Here is a 26,992-nt window from a genome sequence, read left to right on the forward strand (position 1 = left end):
AAATTTAAAGGCAACTTCTATCAAATTTTGAGTTAATAAATGCTAATTAATTTCTGAAATGTTGGCTTTGAGTACATCCAATTATCTCCTATCTGTATGCTGTATATACACTTGACATCTTCCGTTTATGAATGAGCTTTGCTTCCATTTTTCCCTTTCATTATTCATTGTGTCAAGTCTAATCCCTCATGGCCACCAAATTCTTTTAATTACAGCTGTTGTTGCACTGCTAGCAGTCATGACCCACAGCAGGTAGTGGCAAAGTGCATACCTGTTTTCATTTTGATCAGAGAGAAGACCATCTGACTCCTCTGAGACACGTGTATAAAAACAGACATAACAGCCTCAATCATGCAACTTTCTTTATGTTGGAAAAAAAAGGACTTCTGGATATTTTTAACCTTTATGCAATGCATGCTGGGAATTATATTATAATAAGATAACAATGTTTCCAGTTAACTTAATTTTATGAGTAAATGTTCAGCTGGAAATCTTTATGAGCTCATTATTTAGTTACAAGACTGAACTCATTGTGATTAGTTCTGAAAACAGTAACTAGACAATTAAGACAAACTTATCTAATTAAACTGAGTAAACATTAAAAGAAGAGTCAATTTTAGTCTGAGACTGTAGGTACCCCTCTAGCATCACTTCTCAAAGTGCCCCTCTGATGCAGTAGTATGAAGAACGAGAGGTTTTTTTAAAAGTCATGTAATGTAAGTAAGTGAACATACGTAAATGACGATTGATCACACACCCTAACCCTTACCTTAAGACTGAATGTAGTTATTTTAACCCAAAGCATGATCTTTTCCATACACTAACCATGTAGTTTTTGTGACTGGCTGTTACCAAACCGAGACGGGTCAGTCCGCAAGTCCAGAGAGAGGGCATTTGGATTCTGCCCAAAATTAGTATTTATTTTAATCATTTTAGAAAAACATCCCAGATAAATCACCACTCCTCTTCCTGGAACCGATCATGCAATATTCAAGTTTGAGAAGGCAAGTGTTGTTGACCTCCCCACTCCCTGTTGAGTTATGGGAATCATGGCTGAATACCAACACGCAGTGAGCTTATCTGTATGTAGTGTGCTGCTCCAGCTCTCCACAAACACCCTTGTTCTCTATGCTTGCTCATTTTTTTCTTTAGAGCTGGTAGCAGTGGTGGTACATTTAGTTTCTTTGTTGAGGTTTATGCTTCTGCTTGTGCATCTTCAGTTAGCGAAAAGAGCTGCATGCCATGTGTATCACCACATCAGATGGTAGCGCCAACAACCAAGTCTGCAATTTTTTGATAGCTGCAAGCATACTAAATGGCTCGGGACTGACTTGTCTCAAAGAGACTTTCCCCTGCTGTGAAGCATGGGGATCATTGCTATGCTAATTTGCCGCTTGTGCCTACATGCATATTGTGAGTAGATGCCTTGGCTCTTGTGTGCTAAGCTAAATCAGAAAGTTGTGACGATGTCTTGGAGTCAGCCGTTGCTATTTTTGTTTTTCTGCTGCTGCCATCTATTAATGCTATTCATGAATAAAGCTCCTTCATTGTGTGGTTGTTGGATGGCTTGTACATTGTGATGCTTTAATACTTTTGATTTATGTAAAAGTGTTATAAACTATATATATTTTAGGCATGTAAACATGGCTTGCCACAGCCCCTTCATGGAATTATTACCTGTCAAACTGGCCTCATAGGAAGTCCAGTGTGGCTTTGTCACGGACACAACCAAACTTTCTCCACACATTCTTATCCACCTTTAAATTAGAGAAAAAATGATGTTTTTTAGTTCATATGAATCACATTCAAACTGCTGAGCTCCAGTTTTACAGTTAATGCTGCCGCTTCACTCGGCCACAATAATTGTCGCTTACGACTATGTACTAATGGTCGTCATCATCTTGTCACACTACATAACATTCGATAAGAAGAGTGGTCTTCATCGAGCATATATGTGATTTTAATATGTAGTTCAGTGTATAATTTTCTGCTGTGTTAAGCTTAATGCATTCCTGCAGCGAGTGATGACGTCAGAGCCTAGGCGCCAAATATCAGCTCTTTGCATATTGTCAGTTCATATAATTATGTGCTCAACGTGACTTGGCCGCCTGAAGTTGCTTCCTTTTTCTTTGAGCTTTGATTTTCTCAGAAATTCTTCTTGCCTGTTCTCTTCTCCATCCCCCCTCCTCCTCTGACTCAGACAAACACACACAGAGGCACTCGGCGGGGGGCGAGACGTTAAGTTGAAACAATTCAAATGTGGCTCGGCGTCTTTTCCAACAACATGTCACTCCAACAAAACTGTTCCGAATGGGAGGGACCTTATCCCCCTCCCTCAAAAAAAGCATGCGCTGTGGGAACACTTTGAATGTTGTTACAGGCACAGAGTTATCATGGAATAACGATAAATGTGTAGCTGCTGATAAAAGAGGGAAACAATAATATCTCACAATCACTACATAATTGCAATTTAATGATTGTTGACTGCAGTGAAATAATTGGGCAGTGTGTATTTATATACTAATGACCAAATAAACAGAGCTGCCTCAAAGCTAGATATCAGATCTAGAGCATTAATTGTAATTCGAACATGACGGCCAATATTTGAACAAAATCGCATGGAAATCAAACTAAATCCAGATTAATCATCAACACGCCTACAGGCTTATGGAGTGACAGTTTATTGCAGATATTTCGACCTGGTGCAGATTGGGACGTGATCCAGGAAAGTCCTGGTTACTTAAGTTCTCTTCCTCTGTGACAACTCTTAGTCACCATCAGAAGATGATCCTCCACGCCTGCCCACCACACATCAGTCAAACTGGGCACCTCTCCACATCTCTGCATCACTCAGTTTGTACAGTAATACTTATATCTGCTGTACAGTCATATACTTACATTACCATCCATATGACAATATTATACAGTCAATGTTAAACAGACAGCGGATGTGTGGCTTCTTGCTGGCAGTTTTTAAGCTAGAGCTCTGTGATGCTTCTGGATTTGTTTGGTTATATGGACATTTACACTTGATATGCTACTTTACTCACCAGGAGAAATTGAGGCACCACTTTAGAGGTCCCCTTTCACCAGCTAAATAATGAAAAAGCAACAAACAAACAACAACAACAACAACAACAAAACTCTAGCAATATCCAGCCATGCAGAGACAATGTTGTTTTAATTTGTTCAGAGATTTGAATCTCCACCCCAATAAAAAAAGGTGAATCGTGTTTTGTTTGTAGTGCTCGCAAGTGGTGGACTCATCAGGGGGAGGGACCAAAATACAATGAAAAGGGCACCAGCTGCAGTCAGTGGTGAATCAGTGCACACTAAGTCATGACCATGCAAATTACAGGGAAGCTAAAGGGAGCTCGGCTTCCCTGGAAGGCTGCTATGAAACAGTGAGGAGGAGCTCTAAAACATTGACCACTTTTGTGTCACTTTTTAAATTGTATTTTCTGTTTAATTAAGGTTGCTGAAATAAAATAATAAAATAACAGTTAAAATATGTCCATGTTGTGTATTTATTCGCCCATTACATTCCAATTGCTGAACAAATTTAATTAAGTCAGTTCTACCTATGGCAGCGCTTCACGGCAGGTCTGCGCCCAGTGTCTTTCTGGAGATGATGAGATCGATGGACAGATGTGCCATTCGGTTATCCTGCTTGCTTTTTTATGATAAGAATTAAATGTTGGCCCTATTTGCATTTTGTGACAGTGAACCACAGAGGAATAGATAGAAACAAAGGGGGAGAGAGAGAGAGAGTGCAAGCTGCAAACAGCTGTTTTAATTCTCTGTAAAAGAAATCTTTGGTAAACACCTAAGTTTACAATTTTTTCATTTTATTTTTTTTTTTTTCTACACATTTTCAGTATTTTTGTCCATGTGATGTGTTATTCTTGAAGGGGTCAGTGAAGCACAAAATGTTACCTGCATTTGTGATTTTGTTGTTTGTTTGTTCTGATAGTTAAATGTATTCCTTGATTTTGAAAAAGTAGATTGGTATTGTTGTTATTTAGCCTTATTGACAGTATTAACTGTTTGTAGAAGTAACAATAGTTTTTTGTAGTTGTCCTGCAATTGACCACACTGCCATGCACGTCTATGTATGCGTGTTCGTACCGGAAAATATGGTTCTCTCGAAAGCCACTGTGTAATTTGAACGCTGGTCATTATGCATTTATAGTGAAACAGTTCTGAACCATTGTCTAGCATGAAAAGCAGCCTTACGGCACTGTGTTGTTCAACACTGGAATGTATATACATGTTTTAACCATTCCATAAGGGCATTTTTGATGCATTTTTTTCAACCAGAGGGTGCGATCGTCACACCATTGATTATCCTGTATTATGGTGGAAGCAGGAATCTCACAGATATCTCAGATCATGAGCACATAAAACTAAAACTATCTCATGGCCACATACCACCAGGGGTAAGTAGGAAAATATGTCCGTGTCAATAATTTAAGGGTTTGGGGCTCTGCTGTCCGGTCCTACCTATCTGGCCAGAAGTAATTTCATAGATTGGAGCTTAAATTTTGTGCCCTTCATGCACTGTATCTAGGAAAAGACATTGAGCTAATCGTAAAAGATCCTTCTCCACCAAATATTCTGGACCTGGACAGGACTTTGGAGCTGCACTCACTGTCTCAGTTTGCTTTGCTAGGCAAGTGTTTGGTGGATTAACATCAGTGGAAATTTATAATGTATCAGATCTGTTCCAAGCTTCTAGCTCCCTGAAATCAAATAAGCCTTGCAGAAATGAGCCAGATCCTGTTTTAAGATATAAGCTGTTGTTGAAAGTTGTTTTGCGGGGTCTGTTAGTGTATTGGGGGACAAAATATAATATATTACAAGACACCATTATTCAAACTGGATCTATTATCCACTGAGAAGCTTAAATTTTGCATGTACTTAGAGGCAGAAAGAACAGTAATTCACATAATTTATAGCCACAGAGGATGAGGCAATAAAGTCGCAGCCATTAAATAGGGTTTTCAGAGATGAAATTAGTTTTCATGCAATTATGACTCTCCCTTAATTCTTGACACACAGGCACTGAGCATGAAGAGGGGGAGGTGCTGTGCATCACGTAGACACACACACACACACACACACACACACACCTCCACGAGTTCACAGACACCCATGCACGCGCACACATTGATACCGTCATGCACATGTGCAAACACTCGTCCTCAGGCACGATTGAGTGCTGTTGGTTGTCAGTACCTTGTCGTCACAGCAAAGTGTTGTTAATTAAAAGTGGATGTGATGTTTATTAAGATTGCTAGCAAGACATCCACCCACGCTTCTTCAAACCTCTTTCTTAACTTCATTAGCTCGATCCAACACTCACAGCTCCACAAACACGCTGAAGATGATTGCTTTCTCACCAGCATGTCTGCGCACTTTTACACAACCTTGCAGGGGAGGTTTTTTTAAATGAAAATGACCTTTTTGTCATCACATTCCGTGATATTTCGTACTGTATACGTGCATCTTTGTGTGTATGTTTGCACGGGTGTGTATCTCTGTGAAAAGTATGCAGACACATGGACTTGTGCGTCTGCACACGTAAGTGTGAATGTCCTTTGATTGAGGATGTCAAAGGTGGCCGCCCACGCAGCAATTAGAGGTGCTGGGAGAGTGTGAGTGTGTTTATATGTAATGTGATTGTGGTTTCTCTGAAGGAGTTTTTAATAGAGGTGCAGAGACAGATGGCATGCATTCATTATAGCATGATGGGTGAACACATCTGAAAAACTCCTCTTCCTACCCGTCTATCCCTCTCAATCAAACTTTCTCCAGCCTTTTCTTTTCTCGCCATGCGGCCCATTGCTCGCTGACACAAAGCTGCAGCAATCAATGCATTCAGTTAAGACATGACACCAGCAACTGCTGTATGGGCTTTGTATCATTTCCTCTCTTACTGGAAGGAAGCACTATAATCATATACTGGTATGGCACATATTCCACACAAAACACTCAAACTCCACTTCAACACAGAAATAGGTTTCAGTTTCTAAATGTATTCACTGCTTTGGAGAGGGATATCACTTGCACAAGTGAGGCTATGTAGAATCTCTGCTGCAGTCCAGAACCATAATACCTCAATCGGGGAGTTGAAATATTAAAACTACCATTCTGCCGTGAAAAAAACTTATGAAAACTCCTGAAAAATATGAGATTTGGTCCATTCCCACCAGCCCACCCGCCCCTGTGCTCCAATTTCCTTTCAGAAGAGATTGAAAAGTCTCTTAGAGTCTTCCGTCTCATTTCTACGCCTGTCAAAGATCTCTACGGTGGAAAAAAAGGAGAAGAGTGCTAAGAAGGGTGCGTATAGATCAAACACTTTATAATGTAGTCCAATGAAGCTGGGAACTCCAAACGCCATTACCCGCAATGACACGCTGCCAAATCACCATCAGAACCTCCCTGTCAGCTTTTAAGGAAATAGACTTCATTTTTATAGAAAAAAGAGGGCTTTTGACAGTTAAGGGGTGTGGTGGAAGAAAAGGAGACTGCCGAGAAATGAAGTGATGGAGAGAACGAGAGAATGGGAGGAGGAGGAGACTCGAGATAAGATGAAAAGATGAGAGGTAATTGCCTCTATTATAGAAAAGAAGGGGAAAGATGAGGAGGAGTGTGGAGGGGAGGGAGGAAGACGAGGAAGCGAGATATTAAAGTCGCACCATCCGGCTTTAAAAGGTCACCTGTGAAGTCTAAGCAGCTGTGCTTGTCCGTTATGAACACACAGCTGTGCTGTACACACCAGGCAGAAAGTTTTCTGCCTACTTCAGTGGTTACGTCAATCAGTCTCTACTCTGTTATATTTGCTATACTGTATATATATGCATATATATACATATATGTATATACATACATACATACATATATATATACATATATGTATATGTATGCCACAAACTGTATATATAATTCAAGTAAATCAATCTTGGTGTTGTGTTTGTGTTGTTATTTGTTGTGTCCTGTCCAACTGCTTGGACAGATGCTTTGGCAAAATTGTTGTTAAACTTTCATGCCAATAAAGCCCCCTTTGAATTGAATTGAATATATACAGTGTTCACATAGTTTTACCCACACACAGGCTGTGTATGTCAAATGTGAGCCTGGTGTTATTGCCCTTGTACATTGTGAAAAAAAAATGCAATTTTCTCTCTAAATGGAGAGAAAAAAAAGTGAAATGAGCATCAGCCTCGGTGGTAGCAGTTGCCTCTGACCTATCTGTATCTCTCCGCTCTATCGGTCTTGTATCTCTGGTGCCTGAATGCATAAGTGGCTAACCTGTCCTCACATCTGTCTCTACCCTTCCACCCCTCCTTTCACTCACAAGACCCAGAGGAGGTTTATCAGCACGTCTTTTCTCGATTTTCTTATCTGCCTTCGCTCCGCGGTTCCTGTTAAGATCTCCCACGTTACTTTCTCTTTTTGTTCATCAACATTTCTCTATCACCTCAGTGTTAACCTTTCTTTTCGCTTTAGCTCAAAGATTTGGCATCGCTCTCCTTCATTCATCAACCTTTTGCCTCTATCATCGGCCTTATTCCTTCCTCACTGTCCTGCTCATTTCCTCTCCTCTTTCCCATCATATTACTCCGCATTTCGCTTCCTCTCACATCTTTCCTCCTCTCTGTCCACTTCACCTCATCCCATCCTCTTAAATCCCCCATTTCCTTCTTAAATCTCTCCTTTCATCGCCCATTTAGTCCCGCTCAAATCCTCCCTTTTCTCCCTCTGCTTCATCTCTCCCTCAGCTCTGCTATCCCCTCCAAACTTTGCCCTCCTTTTCCTCTCTTCTTTATTTAGTCGTCCCCCCTTTAACTTTAACAGCTCCGCTCGCACCCTCCCTCCCCACGTTTCTCACCGCCCGCTCACCATGCCCTCCTCTCGACTCTTCCCTCCTCCCTATTCTCCCTCCCCTCGCTCCCTCTCTTTCACCTGCCGCAGTGCTGCCAGTGAGGCTGTCTGTGAGATAAGCAGCCCCAGTGTAGAGCCATCAGGTTCCTGACAAGATACAGCCTCACGTGTTCAGGCGTGACCCACAGCCAGACTGCCATTGAACTTGTCAGAGAGAAACTGGCGGCTCAGGGCACAAGATGGCTGCTGGCGGACAACGTAGAACTTGCAGAGGGGGCCGTTTAAAGTATGAATTGTTGTTTAGACACACTGGAGAGCTTTGACCTTGTCCACCTCGAGCATGCTGTCAAGAGTTGTAGACTGGATAAGGTTGAGCAGGGGGCAGACAGAGAAAGTCTTGGGCAGTGACAAAAGCGCAAGCACTAGACTCACTTGTACTAACACGCTCACTTATACACACACAGAGAAGAAAGAAAAATCACAAATTATACCCAGTAAAAGGATGTGACAGATAATAGCCCACAACCAGAGACATGACAAGGCTTACACGTACGTACAAAATAATGGTGCATACGTTTCATATTAGAAAAAGTCATCATCATTCTCACAGCGAACACATCCGCCCATACACATCCACTCCTGAATACCTAATCAGCCGCCCACTTACAATCACACACACACATACTCGCGCACACACCAGCGTCCCTGTGGGCCTGATGGCGCTGCGTTTGTCTTGTAGTAGGGCCTGTGGCTCTTACCAATTAGCAGAGCAGAAGAGAGAGATTTAAAACACGATGACACCATGGTGTTTTTCTCCCACAGGCCACTGCGGCCCCAAAAGCACAGATCACAAGTGATCAAATCACATCAAAGTGCTAACACAAGCCAGATGACACACACACATACTGTACTTACCTCCACAAACACACATACAGACTGTACAGATACAGTTTGGAGTACAGTGATGCACACAGCTATTGTGAACAAGCATGTGTGCCTGCAGTACACTGTAAATAATGGGTGCCTGCAAACAAATCAGATGAATGGATAAAGAAATGTACAGTATATATCGTACAGTGTTTCCAGTGCAATATATCCTTATTAGATCAAAAGATCCAGATGCCATACAAGAGAATCTTTTCAGTCTATGTGATCATGATTGGGAGAGGAAAAAAACTGGAGAAGGTCTTTGCTTTATAAACAAAAAGTAAAGTGTTTTTTTAATCATACTCAATTAACAAAGGTGCTCTTTAGAGTCAAGGGCCACAGCAGTTGCAAACAAGAGGAAAGAAAACCAAGGCACTCTGAGACCTGAGTATAATGAAAAGCCTTTAATATTACATGGCTGACACCAGCGCATCACAGCAGAAAGCCTTTTTTCAATGTGTTGAGGTAAAATACAAACACAGATGCTTAAGTGGCAATAGACACGGCACAGTTAGATAAAAGCTACATCTATCAAAATAGATGTAAATAAAAGCTGAGAGCAAGGCTATAGAGATCAATGAGATCAAAAACCTCATCATTTTTATATAACGTCACTGTAATTGAAATATCAGATTACTAAGGAGAACAAATGCATTTTTTAAAATCTAAGGAATCACATTTTTTACTAGAAAATCAGCACTCTCTGGCTCAATGGGTTCACTTTTAACTATTTTTCAATTTCAGGGTTGCGTTTTACTCAATTTGGTCTTTGAATCAAGGCAAATTCTTTTTTAAGCCGATGATGCAGTCATTTATTTATTTTTGTGACAGACTTTGTAGTGCAAGAAGAGCAGCAGGTGCAGCAGCAGTGCTGGTCTATGACTCTATCTGATTTAGACCTTGCAATTAATCAATTTTTAATCACTTTTGAGTTATGTGCGCTTCCTTTTCTAGAGCCACGGCCGAGCATCCACTTGAAAAACATTTAAAATCGCGAGCATGGCTCTACAGATAACTTTTGCCGTTTAGTGGATAGAAGAAGCATTCCGTCAGAAAGGTAGTTTTAGCGCTAATTAAAAAGTAAAAGTATAAAAGCCACATGGGTGTTTCTGATAATCATCATCTTACACTTGAGGTTAACAGAAGGTTGACAGAATTAATTTTGATGAAAAATGTTATTGTGTTTATGGGAAAGGCTGGTGAGCGCGGTGATTATATGGTCCTGTTGGGTATGCACATTTGCACAGTGTCTCTGCATATTAGACACTATTTATCATAGTGTTCTGAGAATTGTTAGGAACAAAAGTACAAAAAAAAAAAAACAACTGAGCAGAACACACATTTTTCTTGTCCATGTGAATGCACAGTGACTGCAGTATCTTATATTTATTCATGAATTCATTCTGTCTGTACTCCCCTTATTTATGTATTTAGATTACAGAAGAGTGTAGAGGTGGCTACAGCGGGAGTTCCCAAGATTCCCTTCTGCTCACTGTCCCAAAAGCTTTGTCAACAAATACGGGCTATAAATCTATCTCGATGTCTGCCCTCACAGTGAGGAACAGCCTGCAGGAAGATTTCAGATTTGAGGAACGAGACTCTTCTCACTGAGTTCAAAGCAGTTGATACAACTATAAAAAATGATACTATTGGGAGTTGTTAAGGCTTTGAATTAGTTTCTGTCTGTTTGGCATTTAGATTATACTCCCACCCATCTCTCTCTTGCTCACTCTTCCTCACTTTCATCGCTGGTTTGCCTCTCTATGGCTTTGCATGATCTGTATGTCCTGCTAAGTTCTCAGCTTGGCTTTCCTTCGATCACAGTGGGAATACCCTGCTAAGATAAAGGCTACAGGTTTACACTGTGCGTGCCTGACCTTGTAAAGAGCACCATATGTGATCACTTCACATGTTAAAGGGGTCCTGTTGAACTTGTGAACCATTATGCTTGTGTGTGTGTGTGTGTGTGTGTGTGTGTGTGTGGCTTCAGTTGTGCTGGAAGGCAAAGTGCCGTGAGGGGGGGTCACAGAGGAACCACTCAGAGGAAGGATAAATAACCTCTATCTGCAGTCATTACCCCTCTGTTGTCTTTCTCTACCTCGATCTCTCCATGATTCAGGAAGCAAGGCTTTCCATTCATCTATTTTTCATGCCTCTTGTGTAGTTTTCATCTGTGAAAAGGGTACGGTCTAAGCTCTCTTCCCTTCTCCCCCTAAAAATAAGACACCCTTAATATCATCCACTACCTGCAAGCTTCCATCAACTCACCCCCCCACTCCCTCTGCCTCAAGAGGGGTAAGTGTGTATGGGTGTGTTTGAGCTTGTAGTCCGTGCGTGCAAAGCGTCTGTGTGTACTGGTGTGTTCGGAGTGTGTTTGAAAGTGTGTCTACGTAGGAAAAAAACAACTCATCTCCTTACTCATCTCCTCCCGGAACAAATGCTTCCTGAGTGAATTTTGCTTTCAGAGGCGCAATCTCCCCTCCAACAATAGCGCTCCCTTTTAAAGATACCAAGAACGACGCACAAGCACACTCACACACATACATGAAATCGTCAGAACATAAACATCTCCACTAGCCTTCTGCTTGCCCTAGTTAAGAGGACACGATGTTCACTGGTCCTCAACATATATGAGGAGGAAAAAAACATCGGTGTCATGTCAAGAATGACATTAGTGGAGCAGTGGAGTAGAAGGAGGGCAAGAACGGCAACGCATTGTCTGTGTGTGTGTGTGTGTGTGTGTGTGTGTGTGTGTGTGTGTGTGTGTGTGTGTGTGTAGTGGGGCAAGATTGTTATGGGTGAGTGAGTATTCTGTGTTTCTCTCCTTGAATTGAGATGACCATATGTGATCTGCCTGTGTGTGTGCTTGTGTCTTACGCTGTGAGCATTCCCTCCGTGCGTGTGAACAATATACAGTACACACATGTATCATTGCAATTTATTATGAATTTGTTCGCTAATTTTGCAACTTTAGGCATGTAAATATAAGCAAATGACTAAAATATTTCTATTTTTGGTAAGAATTTATGTTTAAAACAATGGGCGTCCGGCAGCCTAGCGTTAAGGACATATACCACATGATCAATTCTAAACTTTTTGGCATTATCTCGTGTGCACATGAGAGAGTCTAGTCAAAGATATAATATGTAGTAATTCTGTATAATAATGTCTGAAAATGATTAGGTCTTTGTTATATGTTTTGTTGCGTTGTGAACTTACATTATCACCAGTGTTTCCAACAATGTTCAAATCCAGAGAAACCCACAAGTTTAGTCAAAGTAACGTGTTTCATTAGGCCGTCATCACTTCTTCCGGGTTAGGGGAGTCAGCTAACGAAACTCAATTTAGAGTGAATGAACTTTAAAACATTACATTATCTGTGAACATTTGTGCCTGAGTCACGTCACATAGATTTTCATCGTCAGCGGTGGTCGGTTAATGGTGTGTTTACCACCAGCAAAACGAGTTTGACCACAGGATCATTTTTGTCTGTTGCAGCCAGATTGCTTTGCTACATTAGCCGTGAGCTAACGTTAGCCAGCACAAAGATCGTGTGTGCGTCTGTGATTCTCTCTCTTCTTTTCCCCTCTCCGCTTTGTAATGTCTCCATGAAATAAAGTACATTTCTCATCCAGTTCCTTCAGCAGTCAACAAAAGTAAAAAAATAATCGCTGAGCTCTCACCTTCTGTCAGTAAACGGCTCCAGATCAGAGCAGAATCCGATCCGATGTGACCGTTTATTCCTCAGATCTGGCTGAGCCCCTGAACCTTTAGCCGGATCTGAGCAGCTGAGCAGCAGCTCCTTCCTACAAAACACAAAAATAGCAGAAATTACATATTGTACCTTTTAGGTAGAAAATGAAATGGAGGGGGTAAGTGGGTGATGTTGGGGGAGTGTTTGGTACGCAAGTAACATTGCTATTTTCTGTCTTTCTCTATTAATAAAGGCAAAATTGCAACAACAACAACAAAAAAATCATGTAAATGACTTATTTCAAATAGAGGTGGTTTAACTAATGGACTTCACTTTGAATCTCCTTGTTTTTGACAGGTGCTTTATAAATAGACTTGCTTTGACTTATATAGATACAGATGGGTCTCAAATGAAAGGGAACACCATTAAAACTAACAACATACAATACGAACAACTGTTGGACCGCTGTGAGCTACCAAAACAGTTTTAGCTGTCCTCGGCATAGTACTGTAGTACTGTGGGGATAAGGACCATTCTTCTAAAAGATATTCCCTCATTTGATTTTTAATTGTAGTGAAGAGCGCTGCCACTTAAAAATCTTCCACAGGTGATTAACTGGGTAGAAACCTGGTGACTGCAGGAATATCCCATGTGATTCACATCTGAATTTAATATCTTTCTCCACTCATATATTCATTTTTTCCCTAGAATGTTCCAGTCATCCGTCTTATGAAGCCACAGATACAGGCTGTAGTCATATAGATGCATTGTAAATCATGTATATACACAAATTGTTTTCGACCATCACACCCATATTTTTTGGATATAAAATGTGTTCTGTGTGTATGAGTGTGTGTGTTAGTAGTTCTCAGCAGCCCTCCCGTGGAGTCGGTCTGGTCATATTGCCATTGAGCTGGCTGAGATGCCCTACAGGTCACGCCTTGTCTCTTCTTGTCAGCGCATGCAGGTAACATCATGTAATGTATCCCTTCTCCAACTATTACCCCATGGCCTGGGGTTTTGGCACAACTTCTGACCGGTGTGTGCAGCAGTGCACGGGCCATCCTCCCTCCTAATTGAATTATCGGAGTGCAAAAACAGGCATCAGACGGGATTCATGTCAGACTTGCCCCTGAGCATCCAGCCAGCCAGTCAGCCAGCGAGCCAGCCAGCCAGGCATTTTCTGCTTATTCAAAGACAAGCACAGTGTGTGTAGATGCATGTGAGTCCATGTGCTAAGGGCAGGAATGAGTGTGTATGTGTGCAAGTCCGAGGCTTTGCGCATGTGTGTGAATGTGTGCGCCGTGAGGCTCCGAAGAGAGCACTCTAATTTCCGTCTCAGAGGAAAGTGTGATTGAACACAAACCCTTTTGCCAGCGGGTCGAAGCAGTCACACGCTGCAACAACACAAGAGGAGATAAAAAAGCAGAAGTCTTATTTTGTCCTTTATTTTCCCTCTACTCTGTCTCTATACTGCCTTTTCTCTGTTTTTTTCCCTTCTCTTTCATCCTTCATTTTCTCTTTTCTAATTGAATATCTTTTAGCCTTTTCTAATATTTTCTTTCTTTTCTATTTTCATCAATTTGCTGTTAGTGGAAAAGTAATATAGAGGTTTTGCAAATTTACTGTATTTCTGATTGCTTTCCTGTATGAATTTATTTAGGCTTCTGGGCATCCTCGCGCATGTGTGTGTGAGTGTGTGTGTGTGTGTGTGTGTGTGTTGTGGACCATCTGGCCATGGACAGACCTGACTATGGATACAATCACAACAGATTAGAATGAGGTGGAGGGGAAAGCTCCTCTTCTCTCCTTCATTTAACTCATCCCTCCTTGTCTCCCTCGCTTCATTTAACCTGCTCCACTTCTTCACTTCGTCTGCGTGCGTGGGTGTTTGTGTGTGTGCGCGTGCAAGCATTTGAGCATCTGTGTGTGTGCACGTTCCCATGCCGAGCTTCTTTCTGAAATGTCACCAAGTGTGATTATCTTGTATTGGTCAGTAATTGAGAACAAGTCACCTATTGGCTGCTAATGGGACGTGTTTAGCTTCTGAGGCTGTGGTTGACATCATGGCCAACCCTCTGAATGTTAATCCCCACTGGGTCGCCATGCGGCTAACCCTGATGCTAACGAGTGTGAACACTCCGCTGATTAAAAAGATTAATAAGGCTAATGGGTGAAAAACAGCGTCAGTTTAGGCTGAAGCACTGAGACAAATAGACATGAGGGGGCACACACAAAGGGAAGCACTGATAGAGAGATAGAGTGTGTGCGTGTGTGTGTGTGTTTGGGCTCCCCTCATCTCTTCATCTGCTCAAGTCTGTTTGGCACTCATTCGCCACGAGTGGCTGTGACCCTAGTTTTGGCATGCCGTGAGAGTTATCTGTATGAGTGACTGAGCGGCGTTTATACAGTGTGTGTGTGTGTGTGTGTGTGTGTGTGTGTGTGTGTGTTTGTGTGTGTGTGTGTGTGTGTGCATGCGTGCACACGTGTGTGGGCGGATGTTTGCGTTCATTATAACACCATGGGTCTATGGCTCTTTGTGTGTGTGATTGTATCAGTGTGCATGTGTGTTTGTTCAAAATTGGCTCTGTGTGAAAAGAGCTAAGTGGGAGTCACCCGGAGAATGATTTTGGGCAATTTGTCTCATGTGTTTGTGGCTCCGTGGTGACGTAGCTGCTGCAGAGCTGTTCTGTCCTCTTCTCCGGACCTCCGAGTGGGTGGGCCACAACGACTGAATGTGTCTCACTGACAAACTGTTTCCCTGTCATTAAAATGTGTATTCACCAGATGAGGCATGCAGCGCACTTGAGGCGAGATGTGAAAGCTCCACAAATTGACCTTGATGGGATGTCGTGGTGCGAGGAGTGGCTTTTGGCCCTTTTTTTATCTTTCCTTCTAGAGTGCTTTGCACTCTTATACATTTGGTTCTTGAAGTTGCTGTTGGTGGATATTGTTTTGATGTATTCTACAGCTTTTATACAGTGCAGTTCCTATAGTAATTTCTGCAAGTCCTCCACCCTGTGCCCTTTATTTTTACAACTCATCTGAAACAGCTAAATGGTTTTCAAGGTTTTAAAGTAACATCTTGAGGAAAAATAGAAAAAATGCAATCTTGTAGTAGTAATATCCACTTGTAGTGATGACGGCATCAGTACAGTTAGTTAGAACTGAAGAAACCTCTTGGATGAGAGGTGGAACGTCTTCAAGAAACTGAAACAAGTCCAGTTGCCTACGATACAGCACCTAGATTTACAATGACCTGAATGACAGAGAACCTTCATCAACAAGCATCAGTACAGTTTTTGTTATTGGTGTCTTTATGCACTCACAGCACTTGAGTAAAGGTCAGAGAAAGGTCATTGTCTTTGTTTGATTGGTTGATTGATGTATTTATGTATATAGCCAACCATGACGTCTTGGCTTTCAGCCTACACCTAACCACACTCTGGAGTCCTGCTCTTTGTACGCCTACCATCCACCCCTCACCACCTCATTTCAAATCTGTTGTGATATATAAATTACACTTTAAAACATTGCCTCTAAATATAGAGTTCTTACCTGAGACATAATTCTCACTTTCTCTAAACTCTCAGCTATAACTATCAGCACAAAGTAGCTCTTGCTCACTAACCTCTCATAATGACTCATCTAAAAACTTGCTTCAGTGTGTGAAACATGTTATACAGATAACAGTGTGAAATATATTACAATATGTGTGTAAACCACAGTTGACAGAGAATGGCTCTTACACTTGGCACATCCACAGGTTGTTTTCTATTACTAAGTACAGACTCCACTCAGAAACACAAATTTTACTGCTCTTGACAAATCAAATGCGTTACTTACTCCAAATGACACATTCACACTTTGAGACTCTTTGTACTGTATGTTAGTGAGTTATTACATCCAATTAACGCTTCTTAACCTCAACAACATACAATAGTAACCTTACTACAGATTCCAACATCATTAAGAACACCTGCTCCTTTTTTTAACTTGCAACAGACTATTAGTGTGTTATCTTTTCAACTTTTTAGAAATGCAGGTCACTACATTTAATTAGCTAGAATAGTGCAGCTTGTGCACATAGTGAAACCAAATATTTTTAAGCTGCTCCTTTTTCATCCATTAGGTTGAACTTTAACCTGCAAACATGGGACAATTAAAAATACTCTGCTGGAGGCCACTCAGGTCATACATGATGTTGCCTGCTGCAGCAGCCTAGTCCCTAATTGACACTAAAACAGAAACCACTGTTTTAGGCAATTTGTTAAGGCATTTTATTACTGGCATATATTGATGAACCATCTAAACAGAACCATAGATACTTGAGCAGCTACACAAAAAGTGATTGATTCCTATTTAAAAACTGCAAACTAAATAAGGGAAAGAAGGCAGTCATATCAGTAAAAAATAAAGTATGAAAGTGTATGAACCATACAAGATGAACATAGAGAATTTTGATGGGCCGATGATTTTTTCCTTGTCATCGATTCAACCCTTTGTGTTTAATATACAAAAAGAAATTGGCACGGTTTCAAGCGTAGTAGCTTGGAACGCCTCACTAAACCATGCGCACCAAATTCACTGATACTTATCCACTTGGGAGTAACCTCGGGTGCATCAAAATCAAGCAGCATTCTGCTTTGCTTTGTGAGCAGCAGATTTCATCGGCAGAACAACCTCCACCTCAAAGCGTTTAACAGAGGCGTCTATTGAGATTGCATGGATCTTGCAAGGACAATGAACCATTTCTGAAGCACAAATAGTAAAAATCTGTTTTTTTTTTAATCCACAACGGACATATTGTATGCAATCCTTGACAAGGAAAATGAAATTGTAAGGCAAAGAAAAGGAGAGAGATTTTTTATCCGACCATGAATGAAGCACATAGAAGACATTAATGACCAGTTGACTGCAGCTTTGTCCAAAAAGATTTGCTTCAGAATTGTTGTAGATGAGAACATAAATGTGACCGATGTTGCACAGCTGTGTGGTTGCTGAAAGATTCATAGTTTTCTTTGCAAGACTCCAGATGAGAATATTCTGAATACACCGCTTTAAAAAGGAAGAAAAACTTTTGAGTGCAAAACAACTCCAACTTTTCATATGATCATAAATCCAGAAATCACTCTTTTCAAAGCAATAATAATAATAAAATCAGAGTCCCCTTTGATTTGCGTTCATCGGCTGAATGAAGTCCAGTTCACTCTTCCCACGGACCTGGATCTGCACCAACATCCGTCGTATCCATTTGGATTTACTTCTAAAACTCGTAAAGAAACGTTAAGACCGTTATCTAGGCTGCGCATTGGTGTCAGTTGCAGGTTTCTATCCCTATTTGTCACGGTATAGCAGCTGAACAAAGACTACCCTCAAAGAAAACATATTTAAATCTGCTAGATTTTTATTTTGATCTGCATCAAATTGTACTCACTCATAGATATAATATAGATAATTTCATCAGGATCATTGCATCATTCCCTGAGAAATTAACAGAAATGTCATAAAACACTATCTCGCAGAGTAAAAAAAAAAAGGTCAGAAAACATTCCCGGATCTGTCCATTTATCTATATCTGCACCAAAGGTTAATGGGGTCTATTCTTGGCTGAGGCCCATCCTCATTTTGTGTAATCTTGCTGATAAACCAACCACCAACCACCAACCGGACACCGGTGAAAACAAAAACCTCCTTGAGACGTGCAACAGTTCTAGTGATATGAACATTATGACCCAGAATATCGTGACCCTGTGATGCATGGTGAGTAAATCACTTATTGTAAAATGTAGAAGCAAGGAATTTTATCATTGGCATGTCATGCATGTTTGCCTGAATACATGTTAGAGCCATTGTAAGCTTCATTATCTAAAGTTTTCATTGATTGCAGAAATTGCAAAAAGATTTGAAGTTAATATGGGCAGAGAAGGGGGCGGGGGGAAGAGATAGTCAATTACATCAAAAGATTGGCTAGATTGGGCTCATGATTATGATTAAACTTCTAATAAATTTGTGGTTGCAAACTGTGATCCAATGAAGACATTAGCTAACCAAGCTGCCTCAGTTTATCTCCCCTTGAAAGTTGGTTGACTTCATCAAAGATTTTTACCTGGCGAACGCATGGGTTTTCATTAATTAATAATCAGTGAAAGGGAGAAGACATGAAAGTGTACAGATACAGTATCTCAGGTGATCTACAATGTTAACTCTTGAGAAAAAAAATCTGTCTATTTATGACTGACTTTAATTAGAACAAAGCAGCCCATGTATGGCCAAATGGTTATGGTTCAAAGGTTTCAGTTTCTCACAAACATTTTTGCCCACTGGCTGAACCATCCTGTACAAGTTTTCCAATATCGGCCAAAGGAACCCTAAAAAAGAAAGGGCCATGACGTCAATTTTGCTTTATTTTGCTTCCTGTTGTCAGTGTTATTGCAGTCTCATTAGCGATATTTTGTCAGACCTGCCCCGTTCGGTCACGATATTGTTAGCTCTGTCATCATCAATCATTTTGTGATTCTTTTCAAAGTGTATTCTTTGACTTTCTGAAGACATTTCTTCATCAGAAGTTATACAACATACATACAGTATGTTGGGTGTTAGTGTGTTTTTCCTTGCCTCCCATAGACTTCAATATAGTTGTCACCACTGTCTGGCACCAAAGCGAGATTCAGTGACGTAATGACCTTTCCTTCTTTTTGAAGTTCCTCGTTTGGAACCTACTGTCATACTGTTCACTTATTATTATTTCCATATTTTTTTTGTTTTCTGTCGCTTTTTGGTTTATCTGCCAACAAAAAACTACAGTTAAGGCAACAAACTGGTTAGTTTTAGAAAAAGATGATATGGGTTGAAATGGACCCTACTTTATACAACGGAACCCTATTGCTCATGTTCAAACCCCATTGGCTCACAGAACTAAGGACATCATGAGGGAGGACTGCAATTAGACCCTTCTCGATCCTCCTGCCCCAACCCCCTACGCAGACATTGTTGCTGTATTATAATGTCGCCTGACTTCATCCTTTGCTCCTGTCACAATAGACCTTTTTTGAAACACTTTGGCTTGTCATAGCAGAAAAAGCACAGGTGCAATTAATGATACTAAAAAACGGCTGCATCCCATTGAGGTGAGCTTGTTTCAGGGTCCGGGTATTCTGCATGCTGGGGCGCTGGCATGACTTACAGGGACACTTGATGGAATTTAGCCATCGTGAGCAGAATTTGTTTCTCCTCTGCTTCTCTTGCTGTGACTAGTCACAATGTCTGCTGTGCAAAAGGCCTATTCACACTTATAGTCGTTTCTAAGGCTGAAGGTTGTGATGTTGATCATCTTGTATTGTAAGGTGTTCTGCTGCTTTTGTCACTATTCAGAGCCCTTGGAGTCAACACTTCAAAAATAATCAACAAAAATGTGATGATTAAAGCTTCAGAAATTGCAGGGATGTTTCATTCAATTGCAGAGGTTATAATGTCCACTAACATGTCATTATAACCCAAGATGTATTCTTTCTCTCGTTTCAAGGTTGCCACATTGTCAGTAATTGCATATGTCTCTTCATCACAGATTATGGGATACTGGTTTCAAGTCTGCGATAACTGAAGAGGTGAATATTTACATTTAGATATGTGTGTTTGATGTGTTTATAATTTTACTGCAAGTGCTATTACTGTGTGAATTTTCAGTGTATTCACAAAACAAGAGAGGCATAGTGGGACTGTGTGTAATCACAGAGTAGAAAATACAAAGTAAAGGCTGTAATTAAGCCCGCTTTTTTTTTTTTTGCCGTAATGCGGTAAAAAACAACAAAGAAACAGTGTTTTTTATACCTCCTCAAAATACTAGTATTAGCTGCACAAAGTAAATTTTCACCACTCAAATACAATTAATATACACTAATGGCTATAGGGCTACAAATAACACTGTACAGTGCTAAATGGAGATGAACACAATGAGTCCATAATAGATGCACTAAACAGGCCGTTTGTCTCTAATGGCCTCAATAAACAGCCACATCGCCATCTAGTGACACTGTTAGGAAACACAAGCTTGAGAGCTGGCAGTTGAAGTTACATTAGCAGCTGCTTTTGTGCAGGATATTGCTGACCTTGTGTATGTCATTGGGGATATAAACATCCGTTCAGGTATTCTACACACAGGAACTGTGTACAGACAAATGCACAGATTACACACACACACACACACACACCTACACACACGCGTACACACACACACACACACACACACCACATACCACATTTACACATAAAAGTGAGTCGGTGAGCAAAAATAGAAATGCAGCTTTTGTCCAGAAAATCCTACTTTCACAAAGACAAATACTCAAGTCTTACCTGCATATTGACTAATGCTCTGCACATAAAGGCACACATGTAAAATACAAGCAGTTCAACAAACAAAGAGCATGCACCAAACCTTGTGCTTTAAATACCTTTGTTTCCTGATTGGTGACAGTTAGTCCTTTAGCTTCACATTTACCATCAAGTTCTTTTGCTTTAACACATGATTATAAGTAAATGTTTTTTGCACAAAGTAATGGCTATTGAATAATGACACCATCAACGTTTAGATTATTTCTATATGAACCTTACTTTCACTTTGCAGTTTTGTTTGTCATGAAATCTCCTTGGAAAATGAAGGCTGACTGGCAATCGAGAAAGGCTGGCAGCTTGGCATCATCTGCTGTCATGTCTATATTTTAGACTAAATGGATGAGTAAACTCACATTTTGTCCTGTCTTATTGACAGCTGCTGCTCTGAGGAAAACGGAAAGGGATCCAGTTGTCTTTGCATCAGCAGTAGCAACAATAATACCACCTGGAACCACTAGAGGGGAAATTTGTCTATTTCTACTTTAAATATATGCAGACAAGTCCACCTCCATTGCTTCTGCATTTATAAGAGTGTCCATTAGCACCTTCCCTAACATCTCAATTCGTATGTCGCTACACTAGTGACTAAAAGTTGTCATCTCAGGACTCCCTGCTCTTGTCTGGCAAGGCCTCTTATGGAGATCGGTATTGTTAAAGAGCCCTCATGTGGGCGGCTCCATTTTCTTTAAGCGATCTGCAAAAAAATGAAACCACAGATACTAGTGACCTCAAATGCTTTGAAACATCACCGTATAGACTTTTTCTAATGATAGAAATGGACAAGTGCTTTGTTTTCCGTACTTTAATGAATAGCTTAATAAGCAAATGGTGTGCTACTAATGATCTTTCTTTTGCTTTCCTAATTTATTGCCTTTGACAGAATGGCAGCACAATTATTTTTCTGAACCAGCATTTAAACAGAGACTCTCAAAAAAAGGCTGCAGTCTCGAGAGACCATCCTGGTTAAATAAAGGTCAAATAAAATAAATAAATAAAATGCACAACAGTAAAACCAACATTATTAACCTACTATGAAAAGACAGCCATTCTGTCAGTAATGATCTACATGTTTCAAACAAAATGCATGTTTACACAGCCCTGAAGGCCAGAGTGCACTGTTTCCTGTGTTGTTGTAGTTGCAGCAGCAAATACAAAAACACAGACACACTCACACATGTGTGTGCACACACTAACACAGGGCTGCTGTGGGTGATCAAGCAGTTGACGTTTGACAAGTGGATGGAAACAGTTGTGGTTTCTGCAGGCCGCGGCCCCTCCCTTAATGCTGCAGAGGGGCTTGAGCTGAAAACAGTAAAGCTGAAAATCCTCTGGATAACATCTGCACCAGCACACATAGCAACAGCATTGTGAAAATAAATGCACATGAACTTGCAGAGACACACAGCCAGACCCAAGACACACACAGACACTGAGAAATAAGCAGTTTTGAAAAGCTTCCTTTCCAGCCTGTCTTGCATTTTAGTTGTGTTAATTTTTCAGCCCAGTTTAGTTCATTTTAATCAGCGTCTAATAAGTCTTCAGGCGCCACTCTGTCACACACCATTTCTGTTTACCACTCCCCTTGGACTGCAGTTCAAGTCTCATTTTTTTGGAAACAAACTCTGCATGATACTCTACTAAAATCTTACTGTTTGTCAAGGCACAGTCACACTTTCAGCTCCCATTCAGATATTCACATATTATTTTAGTTTTAAATAAGGCTGTGAGCAGAACACAAGCAGTGGAGGAGATAGTGGAGTGTGTCTGAAGGCAGGTGTTATACAACTGGCTTGATGACTATTTTCATTTAAGAGATTAACTAAACCAAATAATTTGGTTTCAGGTTCCCAGCAGGCAGTTCAGGGCATTGTGTTTTAAAGAGGAAATAGGACATATTCTAAGATTTGAACTGGTCCATGTATTGTGTTTTTCACCATCCATTATTGCTGGGGGACCAGGTGTAACCAAAAATGAACTGCCAATCCGGTAAAAAAGCTGCCAAGTCAATTGCTTTGGACTTGGCAGCCTTGGTTTTCAGATCCATAAAAGATGTTGGTGAAATGATTCTGGTGTGTTTTCATGTCCAACTGCAAAACATTGACTTTGTGAATCCATATACCCAGTTGTCTATTATGTTAACACAGAGCCTCATTAAAGGCATTTGTGTTTGGAGTGTGGCCAATAGTGTCATCTGTGTGTCCCAGTTTTGTGAGGCCTCAATGTTTGGTCAGCGGATGTATTTGAATCACAGCCACTAATGTAGATCACTAGTTCAGAATAGACTGAAAGATACAACAGTGAGGCTGTGGACTGAGAATTTAGTCAATCAAAACCAATTGCTGTAAAGGGAAAGAGGCAATCTGGTAGGACTGCATAATCACACAATAACACGTATTGCACATGCTTCACCTTTGTTGGTTTATTGTAATGTCATTTCTGGATGGTTTAAGTTCAGCTGCAATGTTTTTTCCAGGAAGTGTTACGCTCTTGTACCACACTGGTCAGGGTCTGTAGTCGAATATACAAAACACAAGACAGTATTGTCTTTTTAATAGGCCCTTTATTGTCATGGCCACATATGGGATATATGGTAAAGAGGATCAGGATTCCCATATGTTTATGATTGTTCACAACAACAGACAACTCAATACAGCTGATTACAGTCTCAGTCTTATGACGGTTTATCCAACATATCCATACACATGATAGCTGTGCTTTAGCTATAGTGACTTTTGTAGGGAAAACCAATTAAATAGAAGGTTTAAGTGAAGGTTTTTCAGATATGTTCTGTATAAACATTTTGTGACTTGGCAAATACATTAATTAAAACACTCATTATGTTGATGAAGGATATAAACCAAGTGGTATTTCTTTCAAAGCATGTTTGCTATAACTAGTGAGTAGTGTATAAACAGTAACATTATCGGGGTGCATGTTTAAGGGAAAAAAAGAAAGTTGTAATTTGTGTGCAGTCATCAAAATATGATTTTTCTGTGAAAATTTGTTGATTTTGTTTGTACTCTATTATGACATATAAATACAGGCACCTGCCATCAGTTTTCATAACACAGCAAGTGGCCAGTATTTAGTATGATTGATTGACATAAACACAAAAGCTCTTCAACTATGTACAAGATTATACCTTAAATCTATCTGGTCGAAAACTTTGATCCTTTAACCTGAAACATTTCCCCTCAAACTCAACAAAACCTCTGAATGGAGGTAAAAAACCTCTATATAATGACAGGTTGTCATTGTGGATCTCAAATGGAAAATCTGATTTGGTCCTTCCAAAGAAGGGATTAATACATTATAATCAATCTTTTAAATTGTCTGAAGATCCTTGTCGAATGTATTTGCTGAGTTCAGTGGAGGGAACAATGTTTGCTCATGGGCTATGTAGATGATCTATAGTCACTGAGGTCTGTAAAGTGTGTCAGTTTGTCAAACCGTGGCAGCAGGCTGACCTGGAAACAGTATCATGTACCTTAGTATAAAAATAACTTAGTGTTCTACCCAAAGTAGACAGAAAAACAAATCTACCTTCATCAAGGGCAGATGTTCTCATTATGATACCACTGAACAGCTTATATGTGTTAAGTATTGTTTGTAAAACATCAGTGGGTGCAATATATTGTTAGTGGTAAACTAAAGTTTGTGCCGCAGTGAAAAGAGCATTTTGGTTGCTACAAAACACTTCATAACGAGCGTTGACACTTCATGACATCTCACCTCATCAAGCAGATATCCTGTGAGATGATACTGTGTGTGCTATGAGAAAGAGTGTAGACAAATGTTTCACATTTGTTGGACTGTTGACTGTATAAAATATGTACGGAGATTTTTTGAACCCCTTGATCCCACTTGGGCACGTCTCGTCTTGTTACTTGCCGTGTCCGACACTGTTTTGTACCGTCCGACACACGGCCTCACATCCAACTGGGAGCGTTTCAGAACCGGATCGTCATGCCCGATTATGATGACTTGCTCAGATTGTTTTGATTTTGTAATTTTTCCTTGATTTTTGTGCTTCTACCATGGGTGAGTACTCTAAGTATTTAAATCTTTTTTTGTTATTTATCTTTATAAGTGTGTTTATTGTTAAGATTTCTGACTTTGTTGTGCTGTTGATCAGCAGGGGGTGTTTTGTTTTAGATATGTCATTCTGCTGTCTGACTTCCTGTCTGGCTCGATCTTCTCGGTGGCGCGGCTCAGTCCACTTCTATCAAAAATAGACTCTGTGCATATTCTTTGAGGAGCAGAACGAAGAGCTTCTTTTGGGACGCTGCTGAAACATGTGCATTGTCTAGAACTGCCACGGGGGAGGCGGGCCCGGTGGACTCTTGGAGTAATCGTAAAGCATCGTCAGTGGAAGTGCCATAAATCTGCATTCTTTCTAATGCCCAGCAGGGGAAGATTCCTGGTTTCAAAGTGAACTCCAATTGCATATAAGCTTATGAGGAAATAACCCTCCTTAATCCGTGTGTCATTCATTCTTTTGATATTCAACAGGGAAACCAAAATGGGAAAGTGAAAAAAACGTTTTGTTATTTCATAACCCTGTGATGTCCCCTGTCATACTGGAGTATTGGTTTCTTGAGACTTTTTATTACTGAGCAGGTAGATCCACAGCAAATAGGTAGGAATAGATATAAGACTGAAAATCAGTTTACCATGAGCAAGGACAATAAGAGAGAAATGCTAGAGTTAAAATGATCAAAACTTAGGATTGTAAACCAATTACAGACCGTGTCATTGTATTATTCATTGTTATTTCATCTCCCCCATATTTATTACATTTTTCAGTTCATGAACTGGTTTGAAAATGACTGAACAACACCATCTATAGGCAGAACGCCACGTTTAGGGTGGACTGGAAAATTCCAATAAGAAGCTGTGAATCGGGCGCCAACTTCAGTGTCGTCTGTTGCAGCGTAGTGGAAATCTCTGCATGTGTCTTGGCAGTTTCAAATAAGTCATTTTATATTAGCGTATGGTTCCAGTGTGGTCATGGTGTTAATTCATTGACTTACAATCACTGCGTGCACCATGGGGTGCCCTGGGTCCCTGGTTAGATCCAATTAGGATATCCTCCCCAGCTCCACCCTCTCCTCTGAATAAGGTCACTTCTGTCTCTAAAAAACTGGCAACGGCCAAATGCAAACTCAAGGCATCCAAACAGTAGTCAAAAAAAACGATGGGTGGAGTCACTGTGGGTTAACTCTTGGGTTGAACACAAAATCAGATCTCCAGAATACCAACTTTTGGTGTCTTGGGACATTTTCTGAAACAACAAATGATGTCATTTTTCTTGGGAGGAAAGTCTCTAGGGAAGAGATGAGGGTTGAAGTTGAGTTTGGCAGATCAAACACTCTACACATGAGCCATACACAGGATGTTTTGGTAAGTATTGATAATATACGTATTCTACTATGATAACTTGTAGGAATTAAAAGCTACAGCCGATGTGATTATCACTGGTAACAAGAGTCAGTCTCTTTTGTCTCACCAACAACTGCTACCGAAGACTGGCCTGTTACATCTTTGAAAATGGCACCAGGCTGCATTGTAACAATACATTTACAATTTAAAGACCATCATGAATGTTAAAGAGCAGACGGCATAACCAAGACCAAATATACTACTAGGTCCTTCAAAGGCATTACTCTACGTAGTACTCTTTCAGAACGCTACCATGTAAATGATAACACCTCCTCTAATTATGTTACATCAAAAGGAAACATCAACGAGCAGAATGTCACATACTGTGGCATTACACCAATAGAAAACAACCACAGAAGAAATGTTCCACTTGACTGGCCAATCACCGCCTATATTTCCTTCAATGGAAAATTTTGCGCAAGTGATGTTATCAGTGAGAAAGTTTTGCTTCACTGTCTTTTAACTCTCATTCGTCATCATCACATATGGACGGGCTGCACATGCTTCTGGTCGTTCTCTTAGGTAAATCTTTTGATGAAATATTTGGATGATTTAATCACAATTCTTAGGTTACATTTTGAGAGTAGTTCATTCCTACATTCTCAGTGTTGTTGTGTTGCACCTGCTGTATTGTGAAACCCTGTAACACTG

At 40.4% G+C, this 26,992-nt stretch overlaps 2 protein-coding genes across 9 annotated transcripts in view; both read left to right on the forward strand.

Moving 5' to 3' along the window:
- Positions 1-26,992, forward strand: part of LOC311273697 (uncharacterized protein) — a 107,610-nt gene that overhangs the window by 76,095 nt on the left and 4,523 nt on the right. For 3 of the 8 annotated variants that reach the window (XM_084380897.1, XM_084380895.1, XM_084380896.1), the window contains one exon: positions 20,034-20,115. The exons of 3 other annotated variants lie outside the window; for them this stretch is intronic. In XM_084380897.1, the coding sequence (XP_084237023.1) occupies positions 20,059-20,115 (57 nt within the window). In that variant the 5' untranslated portion in view covers positions 20,034-20,058. Of the gene's footprint in view, positions 1-20,033; positions 20,116-26,204; positions 26,303-26,493; positions 26,864-26,992 lie in introns of those variants that run through there. 2 more of the 8 variants (XM_084380893.1, XM_084380894.1) reach the window with 2 other exon arrangements.
- LOC311273766 (uncharacterized protein) overlaps positions 1-26,992 on the forward strand; it is a 68,607-nt gene that overhangs the window by 22,090 nt on the left and 19,525 nt on the right. The gene's annotated exons all lie outside the window — the stretch shown is intronic.

The sequence above is a fragment of the Pagrus pagrus genome, assembly GCF_965226575.1.
Source record: "Pagrus pagrus genome assembly, chromosome: 2".
In the NCBI taxonomy this organism is placed as follows: Eukaryota; Metazoa; Chordata; class Actinopteri; order Spariformes; family Sparidae; genus Pagrus; species Pagrus pagrus.